General features: G+C 34.4%; 2 protein-coding genes and 1 long non-coding RNA gene across 9 annotated transcripts; 2 read left to right on the forward strand and 1 right to left on the reverse strand.

Moving 5' to 3' along the window:
• Positions 1-213: 213 nt before the first annotated feature.
• LOC148278099 (uncharacterized) lies at positions 214-14,089 on the forward strand. 4 transcript variants are annotated; one of them, XM_088231879.1, is made up of 6 exons: positions 217-424; positions 8,401-8,494; positions 8,678-8,845; positions 9,775-10,160; positions 11,548-11,733; positions 13,247-14,089. In XM_088231879.1, exons 3-6 carry the CDS (start codon positions 8,679-8,681, stop codon positions 13,558-13,560), a joined length of 1,053 nt encoding a protein of 350 aa, XP_088088005.1. In that variant the 5' UTR covers positions 217-424; positions 8,401-8,494; position 8,678; the 3' UTR covers positions 13,561-14,089. The 4 variants fall into 4 exon arrangements, with proteins under 4 accessions (XP_088088003.1, XP_088088005.1, XP_088088004.1 ...); XM_088231877.1 differs by lacking the exon at positions 8,401-8,494 and having other exon boundaries at positions 214-424; XM_088231878.1 differs by lacking the exon at positions 8,401-8,494 and having other exon boundaries at positions 217-454.
• LOC148278100 (uncharacterized) lies at positions 11,385-17,179 on the reverse strand. 3 transcript variants are annotated; one of them, XR_015823282.1, is made up of 3 exons: positions 17,031-17,179; positions 12,763-12,922; positions 11,385-11,664 (listed from the first exon to the last, which is right to left on the reverse strand). It is a non-coding gene; the product is annotated as an uncharacterized LOC148278100 (long non-coding RNA). The 3 variants fall into 3 exon arrangements; XR_015823281.1 differs by lacking the exon at positions 11,385-11,664 and having other exon boundaries at positions 12,748-12,922; XR_015823283.1 differs by lacking the exons at positions 11,385-11,664; positions 17,031-17,179 and adding an exon at positions 16,373-16,661 and having other exon boundaries at positions 12,748-12,922.
• LOC148278101 (transmembrane protein 256 homolog) lies at positions 16,312-24,128 on the forward strand. 2 transcript variants are annotated; one of them, XM_088231882.1, is made up of 3 exons: positions 16,312-16,660; positions 19,840-20,115; positions 20,982-24,128. In XM_088231882.1, exons 1-3 carry the CDS (start codon positions 16,577-16,579, stop codon positions 21,123-21,125), a joined length of 504 nt encoding a protein of 167 aa, XP_088088008.1. In that variant the 5' UTR covers positions 16,312-16,576; the 3' UTR covers positions 21,126-24,128. The 2 variants fall into 2 exon arrangements, with proteins under 2 accessions (XP_088088008.1, XP_088088009.1); XM_088231883.1 differs by lacking the exon at positions 16,312-16,660 and adding an exon at positions 18,808-18,845.
• The last annotated feature ends 1,923 nt before the right edge of the window (positions 24,129-26,051 follow it).

The following is a 26,051-nucleotide window of genomic DNA, read 5'->3' on the forward strand; positions in this document are numbered from 1 at the left end:
AGAAAATAAAAATAAAAAAATAAATAAAGTGGAACACTATGTTGGTTTTTTAATGTGAAAAAAAAAACTAGGACCGACTCCTTGACCAGAATTAGACTGCATAGTAAGTTGTAAACAATAATAAATTGCATTCTGTAAAAAATATTAGTGGTTTTGCAAATGGATGCCACGCGCGCCTCTTCCGATATTCTAGAGCAAAATATTGAAAAGAAATTTAGTTGCTTGAAAACTGTGAAAGTGCCTGCCCGTGTATGGCAACTGTGTGTCTCTCAATCGATTTGTCCACACAAAACATTGCGGTATCGTACGTTGTAAAATTTCAATTAAAAGACAGCAATTAGTTATCATATGTGAAATAAATACAAAAACATTAGTTAAATCATTACGACAATCGTGTTCACTGTGGGTGTTGATAAATACTTAGGTAAATAATATTAATAACTGTGTAAATTAGGTAAATATAAAATACGTTGAACACTTTGCAATTTTACACCACACACAAATTTAATATTATAGTCCTTAAAATATAGCTTGATTAGAATGACAGCTGTCAAACTAATTTCATTAGTGATGGGAAATTACTGATCGAATTGATTTTATCAGTTAGGTATTTCATGCAATCATGAAACTCTGTTTCCGAAAATTGATATAAAAAACGCATAAACAAGCATATTATAGTGTGTTTAACACAATTATTCACCAAAAAATGAGACATTTATACTTTTTTCATGAACAACATCAAATAAATATTTTTTTTATTCGATCTACATTGATCAATTTGTCCCATCTCGTTCGTTTTTGCAAAATGATGTAACCTTGTAAGAACGTCGTTAATAATTAGGTTTATTTAAGTTTTATTTTAGTTTTAAAACTGATTTTATATATTAATGTTAATTTATGTTTCAAGCATTGCATTAAAAAAATCAATTGACACGCCAGATACAAATGATTTTTCGTGTGTCAATATAAATAACTCCTTTGACGTTACTACAAAGTTTTGTCGTCACTTTTTCTGACAACTGTCATTGTAATCATGTTACATTTTAAGAACTATAAGTCTCTAATATTCAGAATTACCCATCAAGGCCATGCCTGCTCTCGCGGCCTTAGAAAACACTTTTATCTCTTGTATTTACATTTGGAATATCGCCCCAGTAGCTCAATCACAAATAACAATCGACATGCTTAAAAACATGCTAAGCATTTGAGCGATCACAGTTAACAATAATGAACATGCTTAAGTATCGCATTCATAAGTCGACGCGTGTGTAATCTCTAAGTCAACGCTCGTGTCGGTTCGTTTTTTGCTTTCCTCGTAAATAAATACAGTTCACTGGCGAAAAATCGGCGTTTACTATTAAAAATAATACAATATATTGCATTTGCAAAATAGTAAGGAGTATCTAATACAAAAAAGTGAAAATTTAATTTATCGCTTTTCTGGACATTTGGCTTGCCAACCGCCGCCGCCAGCTAAATGCAATAAATAGCACGATTAACAATAAATAAATAAATCAAAATAGCAGTTTTGGAATATTTTCCATGTTTAAACCGGTTAAATTCAAATATGTGATTGCGCAGCAGGATTATACGTCGCAAAACGTCAATATTTAGAAATTTAATATTAGGTGTTCACGGATGTTGCATTGTGATCGCGAATACGATAAACAACCATGGTGATAAATTGTTATCACGTCGCTTATTAGCGCGTCGATAGTTATTTGTGTTTGAGCTACAGGTGTAAATATAAAATAAACAATCTCATCATGGAAGCATCTCCACTTTTCCAGCGAAATGATATTTATATGGATATATTAGGGATAGAGATAATTGATTGTTTTACTACGCATTAGCTTACCATGCATGAGGTCTCGGGTTCGATTCCCGACATGGTTGAAATGAAATATTAATTTAACCTTTTGAGCACCGGCCGGCACATAAAAATTACCCTGTGCCCGGCCCATTTTTGTGAAATTTCATGCTTTGTGAAGGGTTTCTTAAAAGTGTCATAATTATAAAAATACTGGGTTAAATCAATTCAAACTTATCATATTTATTTCAAACAATTTAACTAGTCATTTTTGAATGATAGTTTTGCCAACATCGGCCTTTATGGAGAGCCACATTGCGCATTGCAATGTTTCTCCCATATACCTACAGCGTCTCACTCTTTTTTTTGAGCTTTTTATCCCGGAGCCGTGTATCACGTGACTATAATAACCACGCGTTGTGTCCCGGTCCCGTGTTTCCACGTAGTTTACAGCAGAAAAAAAAAAATAATAAAAGTTACTAGATGTCAAGAAAATGCACTTTTTTAGACAGCCGGTAAACCACGTGAAAACACGGGACCGGGACACAACGCGTGGTTATATAATCACGTGTTTAAAAAGTGTTTTTATACCTGAATATTTCATTGTCCCTGGACTGGCACCTGATACGTAAGACTGATCATCTTACATTCACGTAACAAAAACATAATGATGAAGATACGCTGTGATTGGTGTACCAATGCAGTGTCCTATGCACCATTATGTGCGGAAAGGGAATGATGATGATTATGTATTACATAAATTTTAAAATCTATTTAATTTAGGTATACATAGTTAGTTTATACCTAAATCATGTCGGCCCCGTGGTGTAAGCCCCGTGGTGTGGTCAGCGCGTTTGCCTATCATGCGAGAGGTCTCGGGCTCGATTCCCGACATGGTTGACATGAAATATTGATTTAAAAGGGTGTTTTCACACCAGAATATTTCATTCTCCCTGGACTGGTACCTGAAGCGTAAGACTGATCATCTTACCTTCATGTAACAAAAAATATCATGATACACTGCGATTGGTGTACCAATGCAGTGCCCTATGCACTATTAGGCGGGGAAGGGGAATGATGATGATATTTAGTTTGATTATTAATTAATCATATTGTTATACTAGTTATACTAATTGTTGTACTATTTTTTTATTTATTTTTTATTTATGTACTTGTCGTTTTATCAGCGTTATGATTCTTTTTCTGAAATTGCTCCGCGTGTGTCTCTTCCGCTTCTTCTCGGTCAGTTCGACCGATGGTTGGTTGACGATAAGTAAACCGGAAAGCTTCCAAAATTTTATTCTGATACTTTGTCTAAAAAAATAACAACATCGGTTCAGTTTCATGGTGCGGAAAACGGGACAGCGAAACGTTGATTTACTTTTCTAACAAAAGGTCTGGCATGCATTTGTCTTTATCGCACAGTATCGGGGAGGCATCTGCAAGACAGTGACAGGAAAACAATGTTCGAATACTTATTTATCAAAATTCTCTGTCCGCACAATAATTTTATGTACTTAAACAGAAACACAAAAATAATAATGTGTACGTTCATACCTAATTTGGAGTAAATACAACTTTTGACTGTGTTCATTTAATCTATAAAATATCATTTTATTAATCGATCATTTTTATTTCATCATTATTAAATACTATTTTAGATTCGTACTAAAAAGACCTAAGCATAACTTCTGCTTTCAACTAAAAAATCTCTAAATTTCCGATTTGGCAATCTATCGGCTTTGTGATTAAGTAGCTCAATCACAAATAACAATCGACGTGCTAATACGCGACGTGGTAATAATTTCTCACCATGGTTGTTTATCGTATTCGCAATCACAATGCAACATTCGTGAACACCTAATATTAAATGTCAAAATATTTACGTTTCGCGACGTATAATCCTGCTGCGCAATCACATATTTGAATTTCACCGGTGTACATATGGAAAATATTCCAAAACTGCTATTTTTATTGATTTATCACGCTATTTATTGCATTTAGCCGGCGCGGCGGTTGGCAAGCCAAATATCAAGAAAAGCAGTCGCCATAGTAATTGTAATTTAATTTTCACTTTACGAGCTAGATACTCCGTAATATTTTGCAAATGCAATATATTGTATTATTTTTTTATAGTAAACGCCGATTTTTCGCCAACGAACTGTATTTATTTACGAGGAAAACAAAAAACAAACTGACACGAGCGTTGACGTAGAGAATTCACACTCGTTGACTTATAACTGCAATAACTTAAACATGTTCAGTGTGATCGCTCAAATGCTTAGCATGTTTTTAAGCACGTCGATAGATATTTGTGATTGAGCTACGGACGAACATTGAAAGAATAAATATGTGAGACAAAATTGTTCGACAAGTTTTAAGTTCCGGCTTGTAAATATTACCACATATTTCAAATGCAATTAGTTATTACACATTTACGATTGTTCAACCCACATAAAATCACACCGGCATAATTAAAACTAAAAACTACATGCCTGCCTACGGTCTAGCTAAGGGAATCCCGCGTTTCGTAATGGCGGCGTGTTCTTTTACAAACATTATTGTTGAAGGCGGGAGAAAGTGATTCCTCGAAGCAATGACGTATGGCGAAGATATATCGTGTAGGTAATAACGTCACAATACAAACGGACATTGTTTATGTTGTAATATTATGAGATCCTGGTTGGTTCATTCACTGAAAAAAATAGAAAAAACGAATAAAACATTCATAAGTTAATTTGTCAAATGTACAATGTGTATTGAACCCAGCAACAGTTAGTTGTCCAAAATCAAAAAAATAAAACCGTTTATATACTGGAATTTTACTATGTGGCAAAAACGATCTGCAGATCTCTCACAAACTCGGTAGATCTACCGAAAAGTCGGTAGGGTTGGCAACGCTGATTGAACCATATTTAAACCAATATCGGGTTGTGATCCCGTGGCTAGTGTCGCGGACTCACGGCTCAAGAGTCCGTGGTTCGAATCCCACTCTACCCCAACTTGATCAAAATGTTCTAATAGTGATTATTTACAAATCGTTACAAATGGCCCTCAAAAATTAAATATTTGGGTAAATCATAAAAACGCAAATATTTCTATGAAAAAAATAATGAAAAAACAAAAATTCAGCGGATTTCAAAAAATATTTTATTTTTATTTATATGTATCGTATTATCAGCGCTATGATTTTTTAAAGTTATGTATTTCTGAAAGGAATACGCGTGTGACGTTTTTCAAATTCTCGTCCACTTCTTCTCGGTCAGTTTTGCTGATTGGTCCGTTGGCGGTAAGACACCGGAAATTTCCCACGACTCTCTTATCATCAGTTGATTCGTATAAAGTGACGTCGATCAAAGTAGCTAGTTTTTACTAAAATATTTTTTAATATTTTTTTCGTAAGTTTTCAAGAAAAAATTCTGGTATCCAATTACCCGTAAGGCTGAAGTTCTTAGCATGATCTTAATATTTATGGTATGTGGATACAATAACATGGTTTTCCTAGACTTTATTTTTGTCCGGTTTTGCCTTGCCCTCTCAAAACATCAAATTCAGTTAATTTTCAGGGGTGTTGTTTTAAATGCTTTTTAAGTGTATTTTTTCAGTACGCACCTAATTATAATGTAAAACAGCGCGGGTTTTCAATTAACATTATTTTTTTAAATCATTCACGAAAAATGAGTACCTACCGCAAACAAAACAAATTTGTATTTTGCACTTGGGAAATATCACGTACTACGAATACCAATAAAGTGGTGGTAGGTCTAGTGGTCTGGTCTCCATTCTATGTCAATCGCATTAATCACATTGAATCAGTCCAACATCGCTTGCTTCGAAAAATAGCGTGGATGCTTGGACTAGAGAGAGATAATTATTCTTATGCTGAAATAGAGTCAATGTTAAATATTTCTAGTCTACAAAAACGTAGAACTAATATTGACTCCATATATATGTTCGGCATACTAAATGGTATAATCGATGTTCCATCATTACTGGGACAAGTAAAATTCAATATCCCGACTCGTAGATTGAGAAACAATGAAGTACTGTTCATCGATCAGCATATAACAAACTATGGCCTAAATTCTCCAATGACCCGCCTTTGTCGTATTGTTAACTCAAGACAGGATCTGGACTTTTTTGGTTTAAGTTTACAACAATTTAAACGAGCACTACATAAATAGTCCAGATCTTGTCTCGATGTCCCTTATGTTTGTCAATGCTTCTTTCTTTTTTCTTTAAATGTTTTAAACTATTCTTTTATTGTAATATTTAAACCTTATAAATTGTATACATGGACAATGTCCGTTAATAAATAAATAAATAAATAAAAATATATGAAATGGATTTTGAATGCTTGCAGACTGGCTGGATAGGAAGGACCCTAGGAAGTTGTTCATATTTAAATTTATTGAAATATTTATTACAGGGAGAAAATCCAGCCAGTCTGCAAGCATTTGGACATACTCAAACATCGTTGAATTACTACCTGGTAAAAGAAGAAGTATGAAAATTGGAAAATTGTTTTCAGGCGTTGTCTAGTGGGTGATTTGGTTCAGCCGGATGAATCTCACCCACGTGATAAAAGTTTCAGCTCTTTTACTCCGCAAAAGTCAACAGATGGAAGAGTTGAGGAAATGGGGATGCTCAAACATGGGCAGAATGGTGAATGTTTCACAGTGTGTAAACTGGCCGCTTAAACCAGCCAATGACAGGTCATAATCCCTGTAAATGCCTAGACTTCCATATTCCCTTCTCAAAAACGTTTTCCCTCTCTGTTGAAATAAATTTAAATATGAATTTAGAATAATTAATTGTATTTTCAAAATCAATATAAATACTGTGAAAAAATGGTTTAAAAAAGAAAATATATCACTAGAAAAACGAAACATGACGTCAAGATTCGTGTCGATGTTCTATAAAAATGTTAATGGTTTGGTACAAAATTGAAATCAACATGAATCGTGACGTATTTAGGGGCGTGGCTAATGCAATGACTGTTTTTGCGGGAATTTAAAATTACAAATTGAAAAACATTTTTTATGCTACTAATGTGTGAGGTGGTAGGTGAGGTAGTAGTAGGTAGCATTTTGTTAAACTGTACGGTATTTCATAGACCCTTTTTACTTCGAAAATGTAAAAAAAAAGGTGATATTTCCCTAGTTTTTCACACAGGTAGCATTTTTTTAAACTGTACAGTATTTCATAGACCCTTTTTACTTCGAAAATGTGAAAAAAAAAGTGATATTTCCCTAGTTTTTCCCACAGGTAGCATTTTTTTAAACTGTACAGTATTTCATAGACCCTTTTTACTTCGAAAATGTAAAAAAAAGGTGATATTTCCCTAGTTTTTCACACAGGTAGCATTTTTTTTAAACTGTACAGTATTTCATAGACCGTTTTTACTTCGAAAATTAAAAAAAAAAAGATGATATTTCCCTAGTTTTTTACACAGGTAGCATTTTTTTTAAACTGTACAGTATTTCATAGACCCTTTTTACTTCGAAAATGTAAAAAAAAAACGTGATATTTCCCTAGTTTTTCACACAGGTAGCATTTTTTTAAAACTGTACAGTATTTCATAGACCGTTTTTACTTCGAAAATTAAAAAAAAGAAAGGTGATAGTTTTTCACGCCAGTAATGCATAATCATTATCAGTACAAGTAAACGTCGTTTTACGCCGGTCTTCGGTTCCGAGAGACACCGGCGTAAAAAAAATCAGCCTAAAATGAACACAAATATAATGAAAGATATAAGGATAGGTTCCGTGTCAAAATTCTAAGAACAATCTAACATGTTTATTTAATACATATCCTTTGTACAAGGATGTTCATTAAACCCTGTCCCATCCGAAACCACGATGATCAGTATGAGCAAGAAAACATATTGGCACATTAAAATAATTTTTTGTAACGAATAATTTTAAAAAAAAAAATATTTAAAAAAAATGGTTGCTTACTTCTGCAGGGGAGAAACGAGGGGGGAGGGGGGAGTCTGAAACGCCGACAAGGTATGGCCACGCTCCCCTCACTTCTCCCCTGCAGAAGTAAGCAATCATTTGTTTTTTTTATTTTTCTTTTTTTTTTAAATTCATTGTTCCAAATATTTTTTTTAATATGCCAATATGTCTTCTTGTCCATACTGATCATCGTGGTTTCGGATGTTACAGGGTTTAAAGAACACACTGTATATTCAAAATAAATTATCTATGTATTACTTATAAATACAGTTTAGATTTGTTTACAAAATAAATAATAATTTCTTAAAATGAATAATGATTTTTTAATAATAAATATTAACTCACCAGTTCGTCGGTACTCAATCAAATTCTCAAACTTTTTTGAAAAAAGCATCCAATTTGATTTGCTTTGATTGTTATTTTCTTTCTTGCAGAATCATAGCATAAACTACAAATATTTTATTAGTCTTTTAATTTTAATAATAATAAAATATAAATATAATCATACCTTTTTATTTTTCTTAAAAACCAAACGAAAATTAACTTGGAGACAATTTCGCACACGCAATAGGCTGCTCGAGTACACGGCAATAGAATAAAAAAAACGGGTAAAAGTGTGTCTGCTATTAGAATCGCGGCGCCTACTGTCGTGTGGCGTAATTGTAAATCGGCGTAAATCGAACCGGCGCAAAACGACGTTTACCTGTATAGGATAGGTGGATAGGTAAATATATATATTATATATGGTATATTCTTGAAATAAATAGAACCCTTTTTTTAAAATAACAATTTTTCCAAATATTTTTGTGACTAAAAGCAAATTTGCAAAAATAAGAAATATTGAATGGTTGAAAAAAAATCCTAGTGGAGATCTCAATGATAATAATGCTATTTTATCTTTTTTTAGAATGGTATCGAAAAACACTTTCATACGCTACCTTAGTCTCTTGATATGGAACTACCCCGCCATTACTGGTCACCAGAGCAACAATGTGTCAATCTCACCTGATGATGCAGTCACTTCTGGCCTCTGGAGTGGTCTGCTCGAGGACTGGACAGTAGGACACTCCGACAGGTATGTCACTGCTAGTGCAGGCAGGTAATATATCTATGGGTGGAGGACAATCACATAAGTCAACTTTAAAAAAATTTATAGTTGCTCATCTTGTAGTATGCCGCTATGTTCACACTTGTTCCAAAACACACTAGTCAAATAATGGTATTGAGGGAAATATTATCAATGTAGGTACTGTATTACAAAAACTTTATGCCTTAAACGACGTAACATTGAAGATTTATCACATGACTGTGTATTCCCGATTATTAGAATCATCCGATTCCTGTAATTATTGAGAAAGAATGACATTTTTTCAATGTTGGATTTGATTCCCGCAATATTTGAGACACAAAAAACTGTCTCCTCAAAAGTAAGGCATATTGACTGATGTGATAGTTCCCCCACCCATAGATATGTTACATGAAACTCTTGATATGGATCAACAATGTGTCCATCACAGCTGATAATGCGGTCATGCTGTCGCACAGCCCACAGCTCTGGAATGGTCGCTATAAGCACATATTTCATAGACGAATAGACGAATAGACAAATAGGCGAATCCGCGAACCGCTAAACTATGAGGCAAACTTATCTCCACTCGATTTCTTTTTTCATGATTTTTATCCGAGAGTAGAGAAAACACTCGTCCAGGGTTTTTGTCTATGTTACACGTAAAACTGTGTTCTTCATCCATAGAGCTAGATACCAATAGATGTTCAAAGACAAGAGATTTCTAGATGCTCAACATTCTTTTGTCCATCGCTTTTTGCATCACCTTAAGCTTGCGTAAAATTATTTTGGCAATGGTTGACGTTTCAAACCCACAGGTGAGCACGTGGCTTATGAATATGTCGAACACTTTTTTCTTCAGATATATTGGGATGCTTCCAGATTTATTTGATTATTTGTTGAACGCAGCCCATCCTAAGATTTATTATTTATTACAGGCAAGAAAGAATCTTACAAGTCCCAAACACAAATGGCTACTATATTTCCAACCGCGTGGACTCCGTTCCTCAGGCCTCGAACACCTGGTCTCAGGAGTACACTCCTCCCCCTGCGCCCCCTGGCAAGATAGTCAACAACGGTCGCCCTGCGCAGAGCGCCCAGTACACCAACTACCCCAAGCAGAAGCCCGGCAACCAGGCCGCTATCTCCGCCAATGGAATGAACATAGCTTCCAGTCCATCTAGGAAAGAGGTGTCAGAAACAGACTTGTACCTGCTCGGAGCAATAGAGAAGTTGGTCTATAGAGTAGACTATATGGAAAAAAGGCTAAGGAAAGCTGAAGAATTAATTCATTACATTATGGCTGGCAACAACAAAAAACCAGGTGAGTTCAGTATTTTTTTTTGTAATTGGATAATTTAAATAATCTTGCAGCTACCGAGCCCATGGACGGTTGGGATTTTAGTTCCTCATTTTCAAGAAAGATCAATTTAAATTATAACAGATAGGAGCTTGATATAACGTCTTGCAGCTACAGAGCGCATGGACGGTAAGAAATCTTGGCCCCATTAACACATTTTAAAAATTGACCAAGAAATTTTGTGTATTAATTAAATTTAAACAAATGTCAATAATAATAATAAAACGGAGTAAGTACATCTTGCAGCTACAGTTGGAATTCTAGACCCCATTTACAAAATTTAGGTATATTATAGTTTATTTTATTTTTATTTTTCTCATAAAAACAAAACACATAATAGAATTTATACAATAGTTTCAATATGTCGCTAGAAATTTATATTTAAAATGTGTCTCAATTACATTATGAGGATAACTTTAATTATATCATAATAATATTTATGCTTAGTACTTGTTTTAATGTATCAGTGTTATTATTGTACATGTTAGGGTGGGTGAGGCTGTATGTGTATGTGTATGGGTGTGTGAGTATTATATGTATGTGACAATGTGTAGAAGTGGACTTTTTTTTTAAAACCTTAATGAGGAAACCTATTAACCGATGATATTTTTCAATGTAAAATTGTTAAGATGTTAATTGTTAGTTGATAACATTTACATATGGAAGCTAGATAACCAATCGTCGTGCAGCTTCAAAGCGCATGGACGAGTGGAATTCTAGCAACTTAAAATGATATCAATAAATTTTAAAAAATAAACGTAAACATACAACAAAGTAGTAAATTTGTTTAGTGTTCCTGCCAAGAAGTAAGCATTAAAAAAAAACTAAATGAATAAAGCACTGTTCAACATTATGGTTAGCAAAATAAAGATAGATGTCAAAAAGTAGCTTTTGTAGATAGTAGGTAGATACCACCGCCATATGGCCCACTGGCTGCTTGATAATTCCTGGAAGGGGATTCTGGAGAGATGATGCCTATTGTTCCGACTTGGTGTCCATTTTGGTCCGTATTGTTTCGTTTTATGAGACGCAACATTCTTGTTCAATTCACTTTTTTACAATAATGTTACGTTAGGTTAGATTTATCACATAATATAAGTAATTACAAGGTAGGTGTTTAAAATATCGTGTATTTATCAATAAATGTAAGTTCACTTTTAGTAGCTTCTAATTATCATATTTGCTGCAATCCATTACTGATACTTCTCTTATCCATGTCTCCGGCTGTTTCTCTACAATTCCTAATACCAAAATAAACGCTGTTCTTCACCACTGAAACCGAAACTGTACATTTAATATAAATCATAAATATACCAATAATGAGTAATTTTCTTTTCAAATCATTTTCCAGATCCGTGCATGAAAGATTTCACTCGCGTAGGCTCCAACTGCTACCACTTTGGGATCAGTCGGACGCTGAACTGGAAGTCTGCCAGTGATGCCTGCAAGGCCATGGGGGCTACACTAGCTGAAATGGAAACTATAGAGGAGAACCAGGATGTGGTCACGTATATTCAGGCCAATGCCCCACTAAGAGGTGAGATACTCGTACACTATATAGTCTACAAATAATTTAACCATAAGGTTAATATCATTATATCATAATAGAAAACTAAGGGCTTGACCATTCAAATTGGTGATCCATTGAGGGTGCTAGCATTTAATGGTTTCTCACTGACTTTACCATCCCTAGGCTGGTTTCTGAACGCTCTCGCGAGGGTAAAAAACAAGTTGATAGTTGCTACTGTAATGTACGTACTAATTATGTGCTAGCAGTGCTATTTCTACTCTAACAAAAGCATTCAAAATAGCACTGCTAAAGGGGAATATTCCCATCGAGATCCATAAGCATCAAGGAAAGCTTTTAGACAATGTTACTATCATGTGGCTAATTTATAGACTAATGTGCTCAATAGATCGCTAATTTAAAGTGGTTCAGCTATAACATTCACAAAATTGTCTTAAAATGCTCTTCTTAATACTTGGCAATCGCTTCTGAAACCTTTTTCTCTTCTCCCTTTGATTTGTCTGTGTCAAAAGTTTCAATATGTTATACCTGATCACTGCTGTGCTGCAGACATCTTAATTAAATCTTAAACACATTTTGTGCACTTAACCCTTTCCTCTTCAAATGGAGCTGTTCGCTTCTATCATATCTACTGCTTTTATAAGTCCTTTCGTTGGAAAATATCTGTTGGCTTCCAAAATTAATTTCAGTTATCATTTCAGCAAATTAATCTTGCTCAATCATTAAAAACCTAACCAATCCAATAAAGTACATACTTGTACTTCTGGTTTGATCGTTCATTAAGAGGAAACATGGTCTAACTTTTCATTGTACAAACGTATTCCCATATTTTCTCCAATTTTGCACTCACTCATATTATAACCGCCTACACATATTTACCATTGTCGTGTCTCTACTGTTTTGCTTTTTTGATAAATTGTTTCTTATGGAAGCTAGGACCATCCAAAAACTGTTTTTTCTGCCAGTTTTATCTGCCATCTTCGGATGTACGGTAAACAAATATGATAAATAATTTTGGAAAACGGAAAAGGTACATACACAGAAAATTTCATTCTGATATTCTTTCTTAAAAAACAATAGTATTGGTTCAGTTTTGGGGTGCGGAGAATGGATCAATGAAACCTCAATTTTGTCGACTTCAGCTAGGCATAATCAGTTCAAGGTGCAGTGGTTTTATTGCACAATATCAGGGAGGCATCTGCAAGAGAGGAACAGAAAAACTGTGTTCAAATACCCTATTCATCAAATTTCTCTGCCACAGCATTTCCTCTTAAAGCTAGAAATTAACTTTTGCAATGTAAGGATTTGAAAAGATGCCACAAGATGGGTGTGTGGGGGTTGCTTTCAACGAACTTCTATAATAAGTTTAAATTTCAAGCTTTGGATTACAAAGAGCTCCTTCGGGTAGCTTTTCTGGTTTGTAAATGAGCTATTTTCCTTCATATGCGTGCGCCTTTTGTTTGACAGATTTTGTCTGGCAAGCTACAGCCGAAAACTTAATGAGTACATTTCCGCTTTCAAGGTAAAGACTTCTGGACAGGTGGCCTCAATCCAGGTCTTCTTTGGATTTGGTCAAACTCAGCCCGGCCGGTGGCCAGTGGTGACAAACTGGAACAGCAGGTCATCAACAACGCCACATTGACACCCAACATAATAAATCCTACCAACATCAAGGGCGATGGACGCTGCCTAAAACTAGCCTACAACCCAACCATCAGAACCTACTCCTACCTCGGCTTTGACTGCGCAGGGTGGCAACATTATATTTGTGAAATTTTTGACAAAACTCTGAGCAATGAAATCAAAAGAATTTCAAGAGAACTGAATTTTGATTAATGTGCTAATAATTAGTGATCACAGTTCTGAAACAATTACAAATTAAAAAATAAGTATCATATTCCAAATTGAGTTTTTCTGAGTGACATTCGCACTCTTTACCGACATTTAGGAAAGTTGATGTTCATCGTCATCAGCTCTGGTGATGTAATCTGCAATTAAATCAGAACATGGAAAAACTGTGCGAACGTCATACGGTACAATAAATCAGAAAACTTAATTTGCATCTGAACGGCCGTGAAAATTTTACTAATTTAATCATGTGTCATATTTTTATTATTTATACAATTTTAAATCCAGATTGATATATCATTATATTTCACCTACATACTAGGCAAAACTTGAAAACATATTTTCAAAAATCTTCTCAATCTTTATTGTAAAATTTATTAAGTTTTATGTTATTATTGTGCTTATGAAATCATTTTGGAAATAGAATTTAGCGGACCTACTGAGTATTTAACTTGATCATTATCGTCTTTAGTTTATAGTGAAAATTGTGATACTATTAAACACTAAATAAAATGTTTTTTATATCTTTTATTTTGTTTTTACATAATATATGTACATATAATTTGCATATACATTTTTACATCATTAACTAAGAAACATACAGTAAAAATACTATTTGATAAAAAAAAAACTTGCCGGAACCATTGAGATATAATATTTAGAGACAACACTCCATACAAATCCTAGCTAAAAAGTCGTTCCTTAAAAAAAGGTAGGGGAACAGGGGGCACAGTAGTTAGTGGGGTACAGTGAATAATGTGTAATAACACACAAACTATTGGTCACACACACATGCTCTGTTCGTACGGACGAACGTTTTAGTCATTCTTCGACTCCTGAGCTAGTGAACGGCAAGCTGTCTTGAGTGAAGGACAAGTTGTGCCTAGCTTGGTGAATCGTAAGTTGATTTTTTTTTCACACTTGATTCTGAATGGTTTTTACCTAATTTACTCAATGATTTCATATTTGAACCTATTTTATCTTAAATAGTATTTTGTTAAGCTGTGATAATTGAGTGGTTTGAATGTTTACAAAAGGACTCTGTGGGGTAGAGTGGTTAAAATGAATTGGGGGTAGAATGGATAATTTATCCATAGTGCCCCACATGTACTTTTCTCACCTAGGCTATTTGTTTTGTTCAGGTTCCTGCCTCACAACATGGTACTCAACTGAGAACGGAAGACTAATATCGGCCAACATGGAGAATACAAAATTAAAGAGGCCATTGAGTTGGTACGACAAGGCAAAAATATATGAAGTTGCAAAAGATCGAGACATACCGTACACCACACTCTAATGATATTATCATAAAACCCAGAATGAAGAGATCCAAAGGTTCACACCGAATTATGCTAACAGAAAGATATTTACGGACAGTCAAGAAAACACTTTGGTGGATTATATTATATCATGTTCCCAAATGTTTTATGGACTGACTACTATCAAATTTCATCAGCTCACGTATGAAATGGGAGTGCAGAATAATATATCGAAAGTGGCACCTAACAAAACTTGCGGGAATCAACTGGTTGTATCATTTCAAAAAGCGCCATCAAACTTTAGGTTTTAGGGTCCCTGAAGGATACAGCCTGATTAGAGGTATTTCATTCAACAAGCACAATGTCAATTTTTTTAATGATAATCTCTGGAATGAACAAAGAGAATCAACGTTCGGCAATGGAACTAGAATTTTCAGCCTGAATGAAACTAACACGATGATTGTACAAAAACCCGCCAAAGTGTTAGCGGTCTGTGGGCAAAAGCAGGTTAGCAAAGTCACCAATGCAGAAAAGAGAACGCTTGTGAAGACATGCTACATCATCAGTGCTTCGGGACACGCTCTTCCACCGGTTATGATATTTCCCCGAGTACATTAAAAAAAACATATGTTAGCTAGGCCTCCAACTGGGACCTTAGGACAAATTCAATGTTGACCTCCGAAAAAAATATTTACGTTAAGAGTGATGATGTTAAATACTGATATCTAAGACTGATTGCTATGTTTATTCATATTGAAAAATCAATGTATAACTAATCATACATTGATTTTTGTGAAACAAAAGGTTCTTTCTTACATTAAAAATGATAAAAACATTACATAATTTATGGGATTGTGCAGTTTATTACATCTTTAAATCATATTATTCAGTGTGCCCCACATCTATCCACAGTGCCCCAAGCGAATATCCATAGTGCCCCATATATGGGGTACAGTGGTTAATTTTCCCTTTTTTTTAAGCACTCACAAGTCCAAAAATGTAGCTTGTGGAAGCGTGTATTACGGTAATTTTAACAGCCAAGTAGCTATACTCGTTCTATGTTGAAAAATATTAATCCTAGCGCCAATAATGTAGGAGCTACAAGACATCAAAAACAAAACTAACCACTGTGCCCCCGTTTCTTTAATGGCCATCAAGGGATGCAGGTGTTATCACGTCATATCATATCGACTTTAGCAAACAAAACACGCAGTACAGTAAAAAGCAAGAACTGTTTTTATCGGTCTACTGTAAGTTTTATTAGTATACGCGTCACATTTGTTTACCGCTTTTTTTTCAAGCCAATCAACTCCCCAAAACGAACCGGTGAGCTTTCGTTGTTATTTCTGGCGGAGACTTTTTGTTTAGAATTAGTGCAATGCTGCTTATAGTTCAAATTAACTTATTTTATCAAAACCATATTAATGACATAACCGTCAGTATATTCTACATCGGAGGTGGTTTTGGTTTGTTCGCACTCATTTGCAATTTGCATATTTGCACTAGTAAAATAAATCTAATAATAACTACGCGGTACCTACCCTTTTTGATATGAATTTTTTTGATTTTATCGATTTTTTTTCATACGGCAATGCTATCGTTTTTCGATGACAGTTGACAACCGATAACGGATAAGATTTTCGCTATTTTACGGATATTTTTCCTTTTCTGAGAACATCTTTAAATCGTAGTAGCTTACGACTGAGTGTAACTGGTTTTTTTAATTCTAACGTTGCGTAATCATAATGGGAAATCTTGGCGATACTGTCAACTACATACTCTTTTACAATCCCGTATCAACAGAGGTGGGAAAACTGCTAAAAAATACGGTAAGCAATCATATGTATGACTTAAAATACACAAAGGAACTAATTAGTCTCGAATATCGTTAACAGTTCCAAAAAACATAGATTTTCCACAAAATTTTGACATGAAAGATGTCGCATAACCTATATTTTGTTTAGCATGTTTATTGCACTCCCAATAATAATTAACCGCGTTTTAAGCTAACGCTATTGTGGGGTTTTAAATTAAGCTGTTATTTATTTTACTTTGTCAAATATCAACAAATATGTGTTATCTCCATTATAGGTCATTTCAGTTTCAAAATGGATGCGAGAAAAAAAAACTAAATATATACAAAAATAAAACTAGCAATTTGTGTACATAAATTAATTTACCCTAGATTCATAAACATACCTAGGACTAGGAGTTACAGTATTCTTAAACATTCGCCTCTCAGGTGAACTTATTGTATTGATGATTTTAGATTTTTTAGACTAAGGTATACAATAACACATTTAAAATCTTGCATTCAAAATTGTGGGCTATGTATAGCGTGTGAGCTCGCCAATATATTACAGTAAAAATTTTATTGTCTTTGAATTTCCTAGAGTTTTAACCATCGAAAAAAAAGAAGATTGCAAATAAAATCAACAGACAATGGAAATTTGATGTGTATTATTTTAATAAATTGTTTATAACAGAAAAATACATAGAGAAATATGCATTTTTATTTTTTGTAATAAAAACAGTCTAGTAAATTCGAATAAATAAAAATACGCTTTATATTAACAATATTAATTAAAATGCAAAAATAACATTAAAAACTTAAAAAATAAATATTACTGAGTGTTACAAACATGATTTAAAAACCGGATAGCGATTAAAAGTAAAAACTATCTTTAGTTTAATTCTTATAGCGATAAATACATAAACATTATAAAACAGGAGTTATACAAATACAAAAATAATATTGTAAGTAGGCGGCTACCTACACGGTTAAATTTCGAAACACCACGCAATTTCTTATCTCGGCTACGCTATGTAAAATGAAAAAAAATATTTAAATTAATAATTTCATCACGTCATGAAGTCGCCCCTGGGTAGCGCCTGCTAACGTCAATCAACAAAAACATCCTCGTTTTAATTACAATATTTCGGCTACGCCATAAATCTCTTTTTTTAAATAATTTCTTACGTCACAAAGTCGCCCCTGGGTAGCGCCTGCTAACGTCAATCAACAAAAACATCCTCGTTTTTATAACAGTATTTCGGCTACGCCATGAATTTCTTATAAAAAATGTCAAAACGTCACAAAGCCACTCTCTGAGTGTCGCTACTGACATCATTAACAAAAACATAATTATTTGTGCTTTTTTCAGGTACGCAACATTTTTTTTAAATACACCTACCTAACCGATAAAATACTATTAGTAATTAAACCAAGGTGTGCTTTAAAGTTCATTATGGCGAAATAATATTATTTATTATTAGAATATTATTGACATGTAGTTCAAGCATTGCTGCATTCACGTTGCTTTACTTCTGAGAGCTCAACTGCTATGTTTTTCTATGGTTATGTTAATGTCATCTGTCATGTATTGGCGAGCTCACAGGCTATACTTACGCCAAAATTGTTAATTGATTATTAATTCATTGAAATAAAATTAGCAATATAGTTATTCTGAGCAATCTACACATAATAATCCTCGGTGATCCATACACATGAATTATTTTACACTGAGAACTGAACCTAATCATTCGACTTTTTTTATAACCGCAGAAATCACAATTTTTTGTCTGAGATCCACTGGGTTGTGCTTGAATGAAATTTCGCCAAGTACTTCTGCAATTTTCCTTTTTAGGCATTGCTTCAAAGTTAGCATTTCATGGCGCTGGCGTAAACAAGCATCAGACAGCTTCCTCTTTACTTCTTTTGCATATGATCGTGGGACATAGGTTTCTTTTTGTTTATCATATTATGCACACATTTATTTATTACATAGGTTTAAGAAGTACAGTCGAACTTGGTTATTACGAGGAAGATGGGACCGATTGAATTTGCTCGTTATAAGCGTTACTTGTTATACCAGAGAAAGGTTTTTTTATACAATCGCTTTAGCACATTGTCACAAGTAAATACATATGTGTACATATAATTCATACAGAAAATTTTTAAAAAATTTTAGGGAAAATTGCCACTTTTTCACGAATTGAGAGACTCTTCCTCTTGTAAGTAGACATTTTTATAATTCGGGGGTTCGGTTTTGACTGATCTGGTCTAGAACTCATTTGACATCACCCACTTGTAATGTTTATTGTGTATTAAATAAGCATAGAACATTAAAAATCTTAAAAAAACCCCGAAACAAGCATGTCATTCATAAACTACAAAAGCAACTGTAAATTGTAACAATGTGCCGGACCGGCACTTACTAAGTTCACAAAGATTGGATTTTTTAAAAACCATGTGTATTTATTTTTCAATATTGACGGTGAAACATCCAATTAGGTAACCTAGGCACTTACATAGCTATCATAAACATAATCCGATCCCAACGCCCTGCAGTACTTAACTTTTACCTTAGCCGACTGTTTGGATTTCATTACTTAAGTTCTTATTTCGAAAATGATATTTTTAACATATTACAAAAGAGATGAAGAACATTTCAGAAAAGATAATATGGAAGTCTAGGCATCTACAGGGCTTATGACATGTCATTGGCTGGTTTAAGTGGCCACTTTACACACTGTGTAACATTCACCATTCTGCCCATATTTGAACATCCATATTCCTTCAATTCTTTCATCTGTTGATGTTTGTGAAGTTAAAGAGCTGAAACCTTTATTTATGCGGGTGAGATTCGTGTGATTGAATTATTTTACCTACAGTCCTTGTCTAAAAAATTTGGACAAACTCAAAATATTTTTGACAATACTTTTGTTCGGTATGTCCGAGAAGTAGCTCGTTATAACAGTGAATAATTGTATGGAGAAAACCATGAACTAAAATGTCAACTAATGTTTCCTCGTTACATCCGAGTTTCATCCATCATTTTTATATCCAATTTTCTCTTGCACTGAACTTTCTCATTATCAATAATAACATTAATCAAATCTGGTAATATGTTTGTCTCTAAGAAAGTGGAGTCTTAGGAATAAATAATTAATATCTGCATTGGTTTAGAGTTTGCCAATAAAATAAGTGTAATATTAATTATTTCAGGGTCTTATTCGTCCCAAAGCTGAACACGCGTCCCAACAGACCCTGGTAGTGATGCAGAAGCCCCTGTGGCAGCTGGCTAAGGAGGGGGGGCCATGGGTGCGTGTAGGGGGGCTGCTGGGCGCCTCCGCTGTAGTGCTAGGGGCCTACGGGGCCCACCGCACCTACCCCGAGGACCAAAAGGCCGACCTCAAGAGGATCTATGAAACCGCCAACCGGTTTCATTTTATTCACAGCCTAGCCATACTGGCCGTACCCCTTTCCCGGAGACCCATGCTGGTAATTTATTGATTCATATCATTTCCGTCATTCACATAAACATGTTGTAATCATTTCTGTCATTCACATAAACATGTTGTACGCATTTGCCTACCATTCTTGAGGTCTCAGGTTCGATTCCTGGCAGGGCCGATGTGAAATATTTGTTTTATAGTTAGTATGACTCTATTTCACTGTCTTCGTATTGGTACCTGGTTTAAGTGTCACTTCACATATTATGTACTTCATTTCAACATTTTCCATTCAGCCTATGTTAGAACTAGGGCTTTCAATCTCAGTAAACCTCCATGATTTTACTGATCACTGATCATGTACCGACCAAATCGATTTCATCAGTTTTTTCATGCAAACATGAAACTCTGTTTCCGAAAATTGATATAAAAATGCAAAAACAAGCCTATTATAGTGTGTTTAAGACAATTATTCACCAAAAAAAAGACATTTATACTTTTTTCATAAACAACATGATTTATTTTTTTATTCGATTAATGTAGATTGATCAATTTGTCCCATCTCTAACATTTTTGCAAAATGATGTAACCTTGTAAGAACGTCGTTAATAATTAAGTTTATTTTAGTTTTAAAGCTGATTTTATACATTTATGTTGATTTATATGTCAAGCATTGTATAAAAAAAAAATTTTTCGTGTGTCAATATAAATCACGTTACTACAAAGTTATGTCGTCACCTTTGCTGACAACTGTCATTCTAATCAAGCTATATTTTAAGGACTATAATTATACATATTTCTTCTCCTCCTATTACCTTAATGTTTCATAAACACTCATTAATAACATTAAATGTGAATGGCAGAAATGCCAAATAAATAAATTATTTTCTAATCAATATTATTTTTTCTCATCAGAGTGGATCGCTCCTGACTCTGGGCACAGTACTTTTCTGTGGGGCGTGCTACTATCACGCCTTCACCGGCCAGAAAACTCCCCAGAAGTTCGCCCCTATCGGAGGCACCTGTCTCATACTAGGCTGGCTGTCCATCATGCTTTAAGCCCACCCTGAATGATCTCAACACTAGCGGAGGACAATGCGTACTGTTCGTATATCTGTATTGATAGTTGTTTAACCGCCAAGGTTTGGTAATCTTGAAATTCAAATGAAAGGGGAGATTGAAATTAATATTAAAAGCGTTAAATAATTTAACCATGTATTTATTTTGTGTAAAAATCATCCAATCATAATTCATATTGTTGGGATAATGTTAAAGTGTTATAAGGGACAAGCAGTAATATTTTTAAATGAGAAAAAATCCTTTTTTTTTTGTTGATTTTTTAAAACGTTCGCTGTTATCGCGGCTATAGCCTGTTGGGAGATGTTGTGGCCCTATAAAAAACAGGCAGCAACAAAAGTGTCTCAGTATGTTAGTCAAAGAAGATTTACTTTAAACCATCAACTATGATCCAATCCATACGAGAAAAAAATCCTACGAGAAAAAAGTGTTTGCAAACGTGTTAATATCAAATTTTTCTTCTTCTTTTTCCACATCCACTCCTAAGTGGAGCATGTGGACATCACCAGTTGCCTCCGGGAGACCCTATCGCCAGCCAGCACTCTCGCTTCTTCCCATCTCAATCCAGCGCCCCTTAATTCCGCCGAATAAAGTCTTAAGATCATCATCGACGGCCTTCCAGGACGGCGTGATCCCGCAGGTTTAAAGAAGAGGCAACTTGGGTTTAAGTTCTCCTGAGGCATGCGCAGCACATGTCCAAGCCAGAACCACCGCCGCATCCTCAAGACGCTCGTATAGGAGGCTGCTGCGTCTGTTCTCGGACTTCAATGTTAGTTATAAAATCCAACCACCTCGTACCTAATATTCTTCTCAATCGCTTACTCTCAAAACTCGGAAGTTTGGTGTTTTGAGCTTTGGTAAGGTGCCAAGATTCGCACCCATATAGGAGAACTGGCATTATACAAGAGTTGAATAATCGGCATTTCGTTTTGACCAAGTATAGACTAGAGTTCCAGACAACACGCATCATGTTAAAAGTTGCTCCAGCAATTCCTAGGCGGGTTGCGAGCTCTTTATGCATGGCTGTACAAATATTGCACAATGAAAATTGGTCGTTATTGTTTTATGTGTAACGAAAACAAAAAATATGATCATTTTATAAACCTTATTTCCGTTCTCCCAAATAATTATTGATTCCTTACAGCATTTTTAATTCTGTGGATGATATGCCGACACATTTAGCAACATCATTTTTATCTTCCTACAAATAATCAAATTAAAGATTCAAATAACAGCCACTTACTAAAAATGTTTTAACGATTATAATGCTCTTCGATCCAATACCAAACCCTTTTTCCTTTTGAGCATTTCTGGTCTGGACTTTAACACTAAACACAGTCATGTTAACGGATGTATTCGGTACTTAACATGCAGAGCCGGACCTATCATAGGTTTACTACACTGTCAAATAAGTACCCGGAAATTTGAAATAAAACACAAACAACTTATCAATCATCTAAATTTTTTATATCCCCTTCAAAATAGGCCCCTTCTGAGGCAATACACTTCTTCCAACGAACAATCCAATCATCGAAACACTTTTTAAAGCTATATTCCGGGATGGCCTTCAGTTCTCGTTGCGAATTAGTTTTGATGTCTTCAATGCTCTCAAAACGGGTTCCACGAAGTGGTAATTTGAGTTTTGGAAACAGGAAAAAGTCACACGGGGCCATATCTGGAGAGTACGGTGGTTGTTCGATGATATTTGTTGAATTTTTGTTCAAAAACTCGTTCACAATGATCGCTTTGTGCGCTGGTGCATTATCGTGGTGCAAAATCCAACTGTTGTTCCGCCACAAATCTGGTCTTTTGCGACGAACATTCTCTCTCAAACGCCTCGTAACGCCAAGATAATATTCTTTATTGACGGTTTGGCCCTCCGGTAAAAATTCCGAATGAACAACACCACGAATATCGAAGAAAACGGTCAGCATCACCTTGATTTTCGATTTGCTTCGGCGCGGTTTTTTCGGTTTCGGCTCATTTTTGGTGCGCCATTCTGATGATTGTTGACTTGTTTGCATGTCGTACTCGAAAACCCATGTCTCGTCACCAGTTATGATGCGTTTGATGAACGTTGGATCGGAATTTACGCGTTTAAGCATGTCTTCAGCCACCTTACTGCGATTCACTTTTTGAAGAAAATTCAGATCTTTTGGCACCAATCGCGCTGCGACTTTCCGCATACCCAAAACATCAACCAAAATATGACGAGCGGTCTCATGAGACATGTTCATTTCTTGGGCTATCTCTCGCAAACTATAATGACGATTTTTGAGCACCATTTCCTTTATTTTGTCGACGTTTTCTTCAGTTGAAGAGGTCGAAGGCCGTCCTGAACGTGGCAAATCGTTCACTTCTTCTCGCCCCTCTTTGAACGATTTATACCAATCGTAAACTTGAGTTTTCGACATGGTTGAATCACTAAATGTTTTTTTCAACATTTCCAACGTTTTGGCACAAGAAATTTCGTTTGAAACACAAAATTTCACACAAACTCTTTGTTCGATATTTTTATCCATAGTAAAAATCGCAACGCACACAAAAGGTTGACTTGTTCCTAATGACGCCGTAACCAAACTAAATGACACATAGCAATAAAAATTCACAGAATAGTGGCTGACAGTTGTGCCAACCTGGGAAAAATTTTTTTTTTAAATATTCTCAGAGGGAAAATTTAAAATGAGAATTTCCGGGTACTTATTTGACAAAAGGTAGGTTGGCACGAAGAACCAGACACTCGCTTACAAGGGAGAGGGAAATAATATGGTCGTATTAATTTACAAATGTGTATATTCCCATCCCTTTTTACTGAGTAACGAGACGCTAGATCCTGTCAGATCCAGCGCTGTTAACATGTGTATAGCTTTACTAAAACCAAAGATATTTGGTTTATTTTGTTTTTACATCTTGATAAAGGAATAGTCATGTTTGAAAATTGGTCAGTACTTATATTAATTAAATCACTCGTGATTTTACAAAAAATAGATTCATAGTTAATTTTTTAAACAGGATATGTTACAATTTATTATGTTCAATAAATTTATAACAATGTTAGGATATCTGTTAAGTTTCAAAACACTCGGAATAATATATTTTTATTGTTATTTTGCATTCCATATCATCAAACATGTCAGTTTATAAAATATTTTAATCCTAATTTACTTTGACATTACATTGAGTCAAGAAACTTTCAACAAATGGAAAATTATGAAGATATTTCTCAAACAAGCTATTGAACATAATCAAATCATGAATGTTTCTAATATTATTCTAGAATCGCAGTTTCCGCATCGGAGATTAATCAAAATCACTTTGTTTAAGGTGATTTTTTGTGACTTCATAAATTATATGAATCAATATAATGCACGAAAAAATGCGTTGCTATTTACGCTGCAATTCAATTATTTTATTATGTAATATTTTTTTATTTGATTAATTACTTTTGTTAGTTTTTTAAAAAAATAATAAAAAAAAATACTTATTAAAAAACATTTTAATTTACTTATTTTATTTCATTTAATTATATCGACAGTAAAAAAAAAGGTATGTAACCGATGCGCCACTTTAGCTGAAACCGAGATATGTATACAGTGTATGTATGTAGTACAGTGTATGTATGTAGTACAGTGTATGTATGTAGTACAGTGTATGTGTGTAGTACAGTGTATGTATGTAGTACAGTGTATGTGTGTAGTACAGTGTATGTATGTAGTACAGTGTACTAATCCGGGCTCCAGCTTATCCGGTGATCGCCATAATCCGGACGGATGGGGCAAAAAAGTTTCACCTTCAGAAGCAGTGGGAGCATTTATGACCGCTTTGAAATGGGCTGAAGATAAGGAATTTGATAGCCAAAAACCTATATTTCTTCATCGACTAAGATACCGCCCTTTTGAAATGAAGTTAGAAAAATATAAGCTGAAGAGTATTACAGATAACTACTTAAACTTCTGTTTTTTAGCCTTATTTAATATTGTCAAGGTTGTCTTTTGACAATTAAATATATTTCTAAAGTTAAACATTTGTTTTATTACCATTAAAGTATTAAAGTAATCCATCCGCCAAGGTCCTGTTTTTTACCTATCCGGATTGTCAAGGCCCTACTGTATATGTGGCGTGGCACCTTTGTCGGGATTTTAGGCTGCCATGTGTGAGCCGACACCCGTGGATATTGGATGTAACTTTTGGCATTTAAATCAAAAACATTCATAACATTCATAAAATCAACAGAATTATATCACACAAAATTAGGCTTTTCTTTGATAATTATTGTTGTTTGGGTTTACATTAAAATCTGATTTTAGTATTTATTCATTATATCCATTATAAAACAGTCTTACCTACATTGCTTTGGATTTGATTTAAAATAAGAAAATGCTTATTTATTATTTTAAAAAATATTATTTTGACTCTCCTGCTAAATTCACATCATTAGTCATTTATCCTTTTACCGTCAATACGGTATTTTTTCTCAATAATCAATATTGGTTGTGTAAATGAGGAACTTCAGCCCTACGGGAAATTGAATACAAAAAATGTTATCTTACGTGGGGTAAAAATTAGAGCATTAAATTTTACAGCAAAGTTTCTTGAAAATGTACAGAAAAACTAATAAAAAATATTTTGATAAAAACGCACTACTTTAAATGTCGTCACTGGTTCATGTGAATCGACCTATGATCTGAGAGCTTTGGAAGATTTCCGGTATGCTTGTCGCTTCTGGACCAATGGGAAGAACTGAATGAGAATAAGCGGAAACGAACCTCTGACGTTACACGCGGAGTTATTTCAGAAATACAAAACTTTGAAAAATCGTAGCGCCGATAATACGATATATAAAAATTAAAAAAAAAAAAATTGACTTAGTTTAACAATCTATTAACAAATAAAAAAAATTTAAAAAAC

Source organism: Micrasema longulum, unplaced genomic scaffold (assembly GCF_059751315.1).
Source record: "Micrasema longulum isolate JH-2025_06_02 unplaced genomic scaffold, ASM5975131v1 h1tg000928l, whole genome shotgun sequence".
Taxonomy (NCBI): Eukaryota; Metazoa; Arthropoda; class Insecta; order Trichoptera; family Brachycentridae; genus Micrasema; species Micrasema longulum.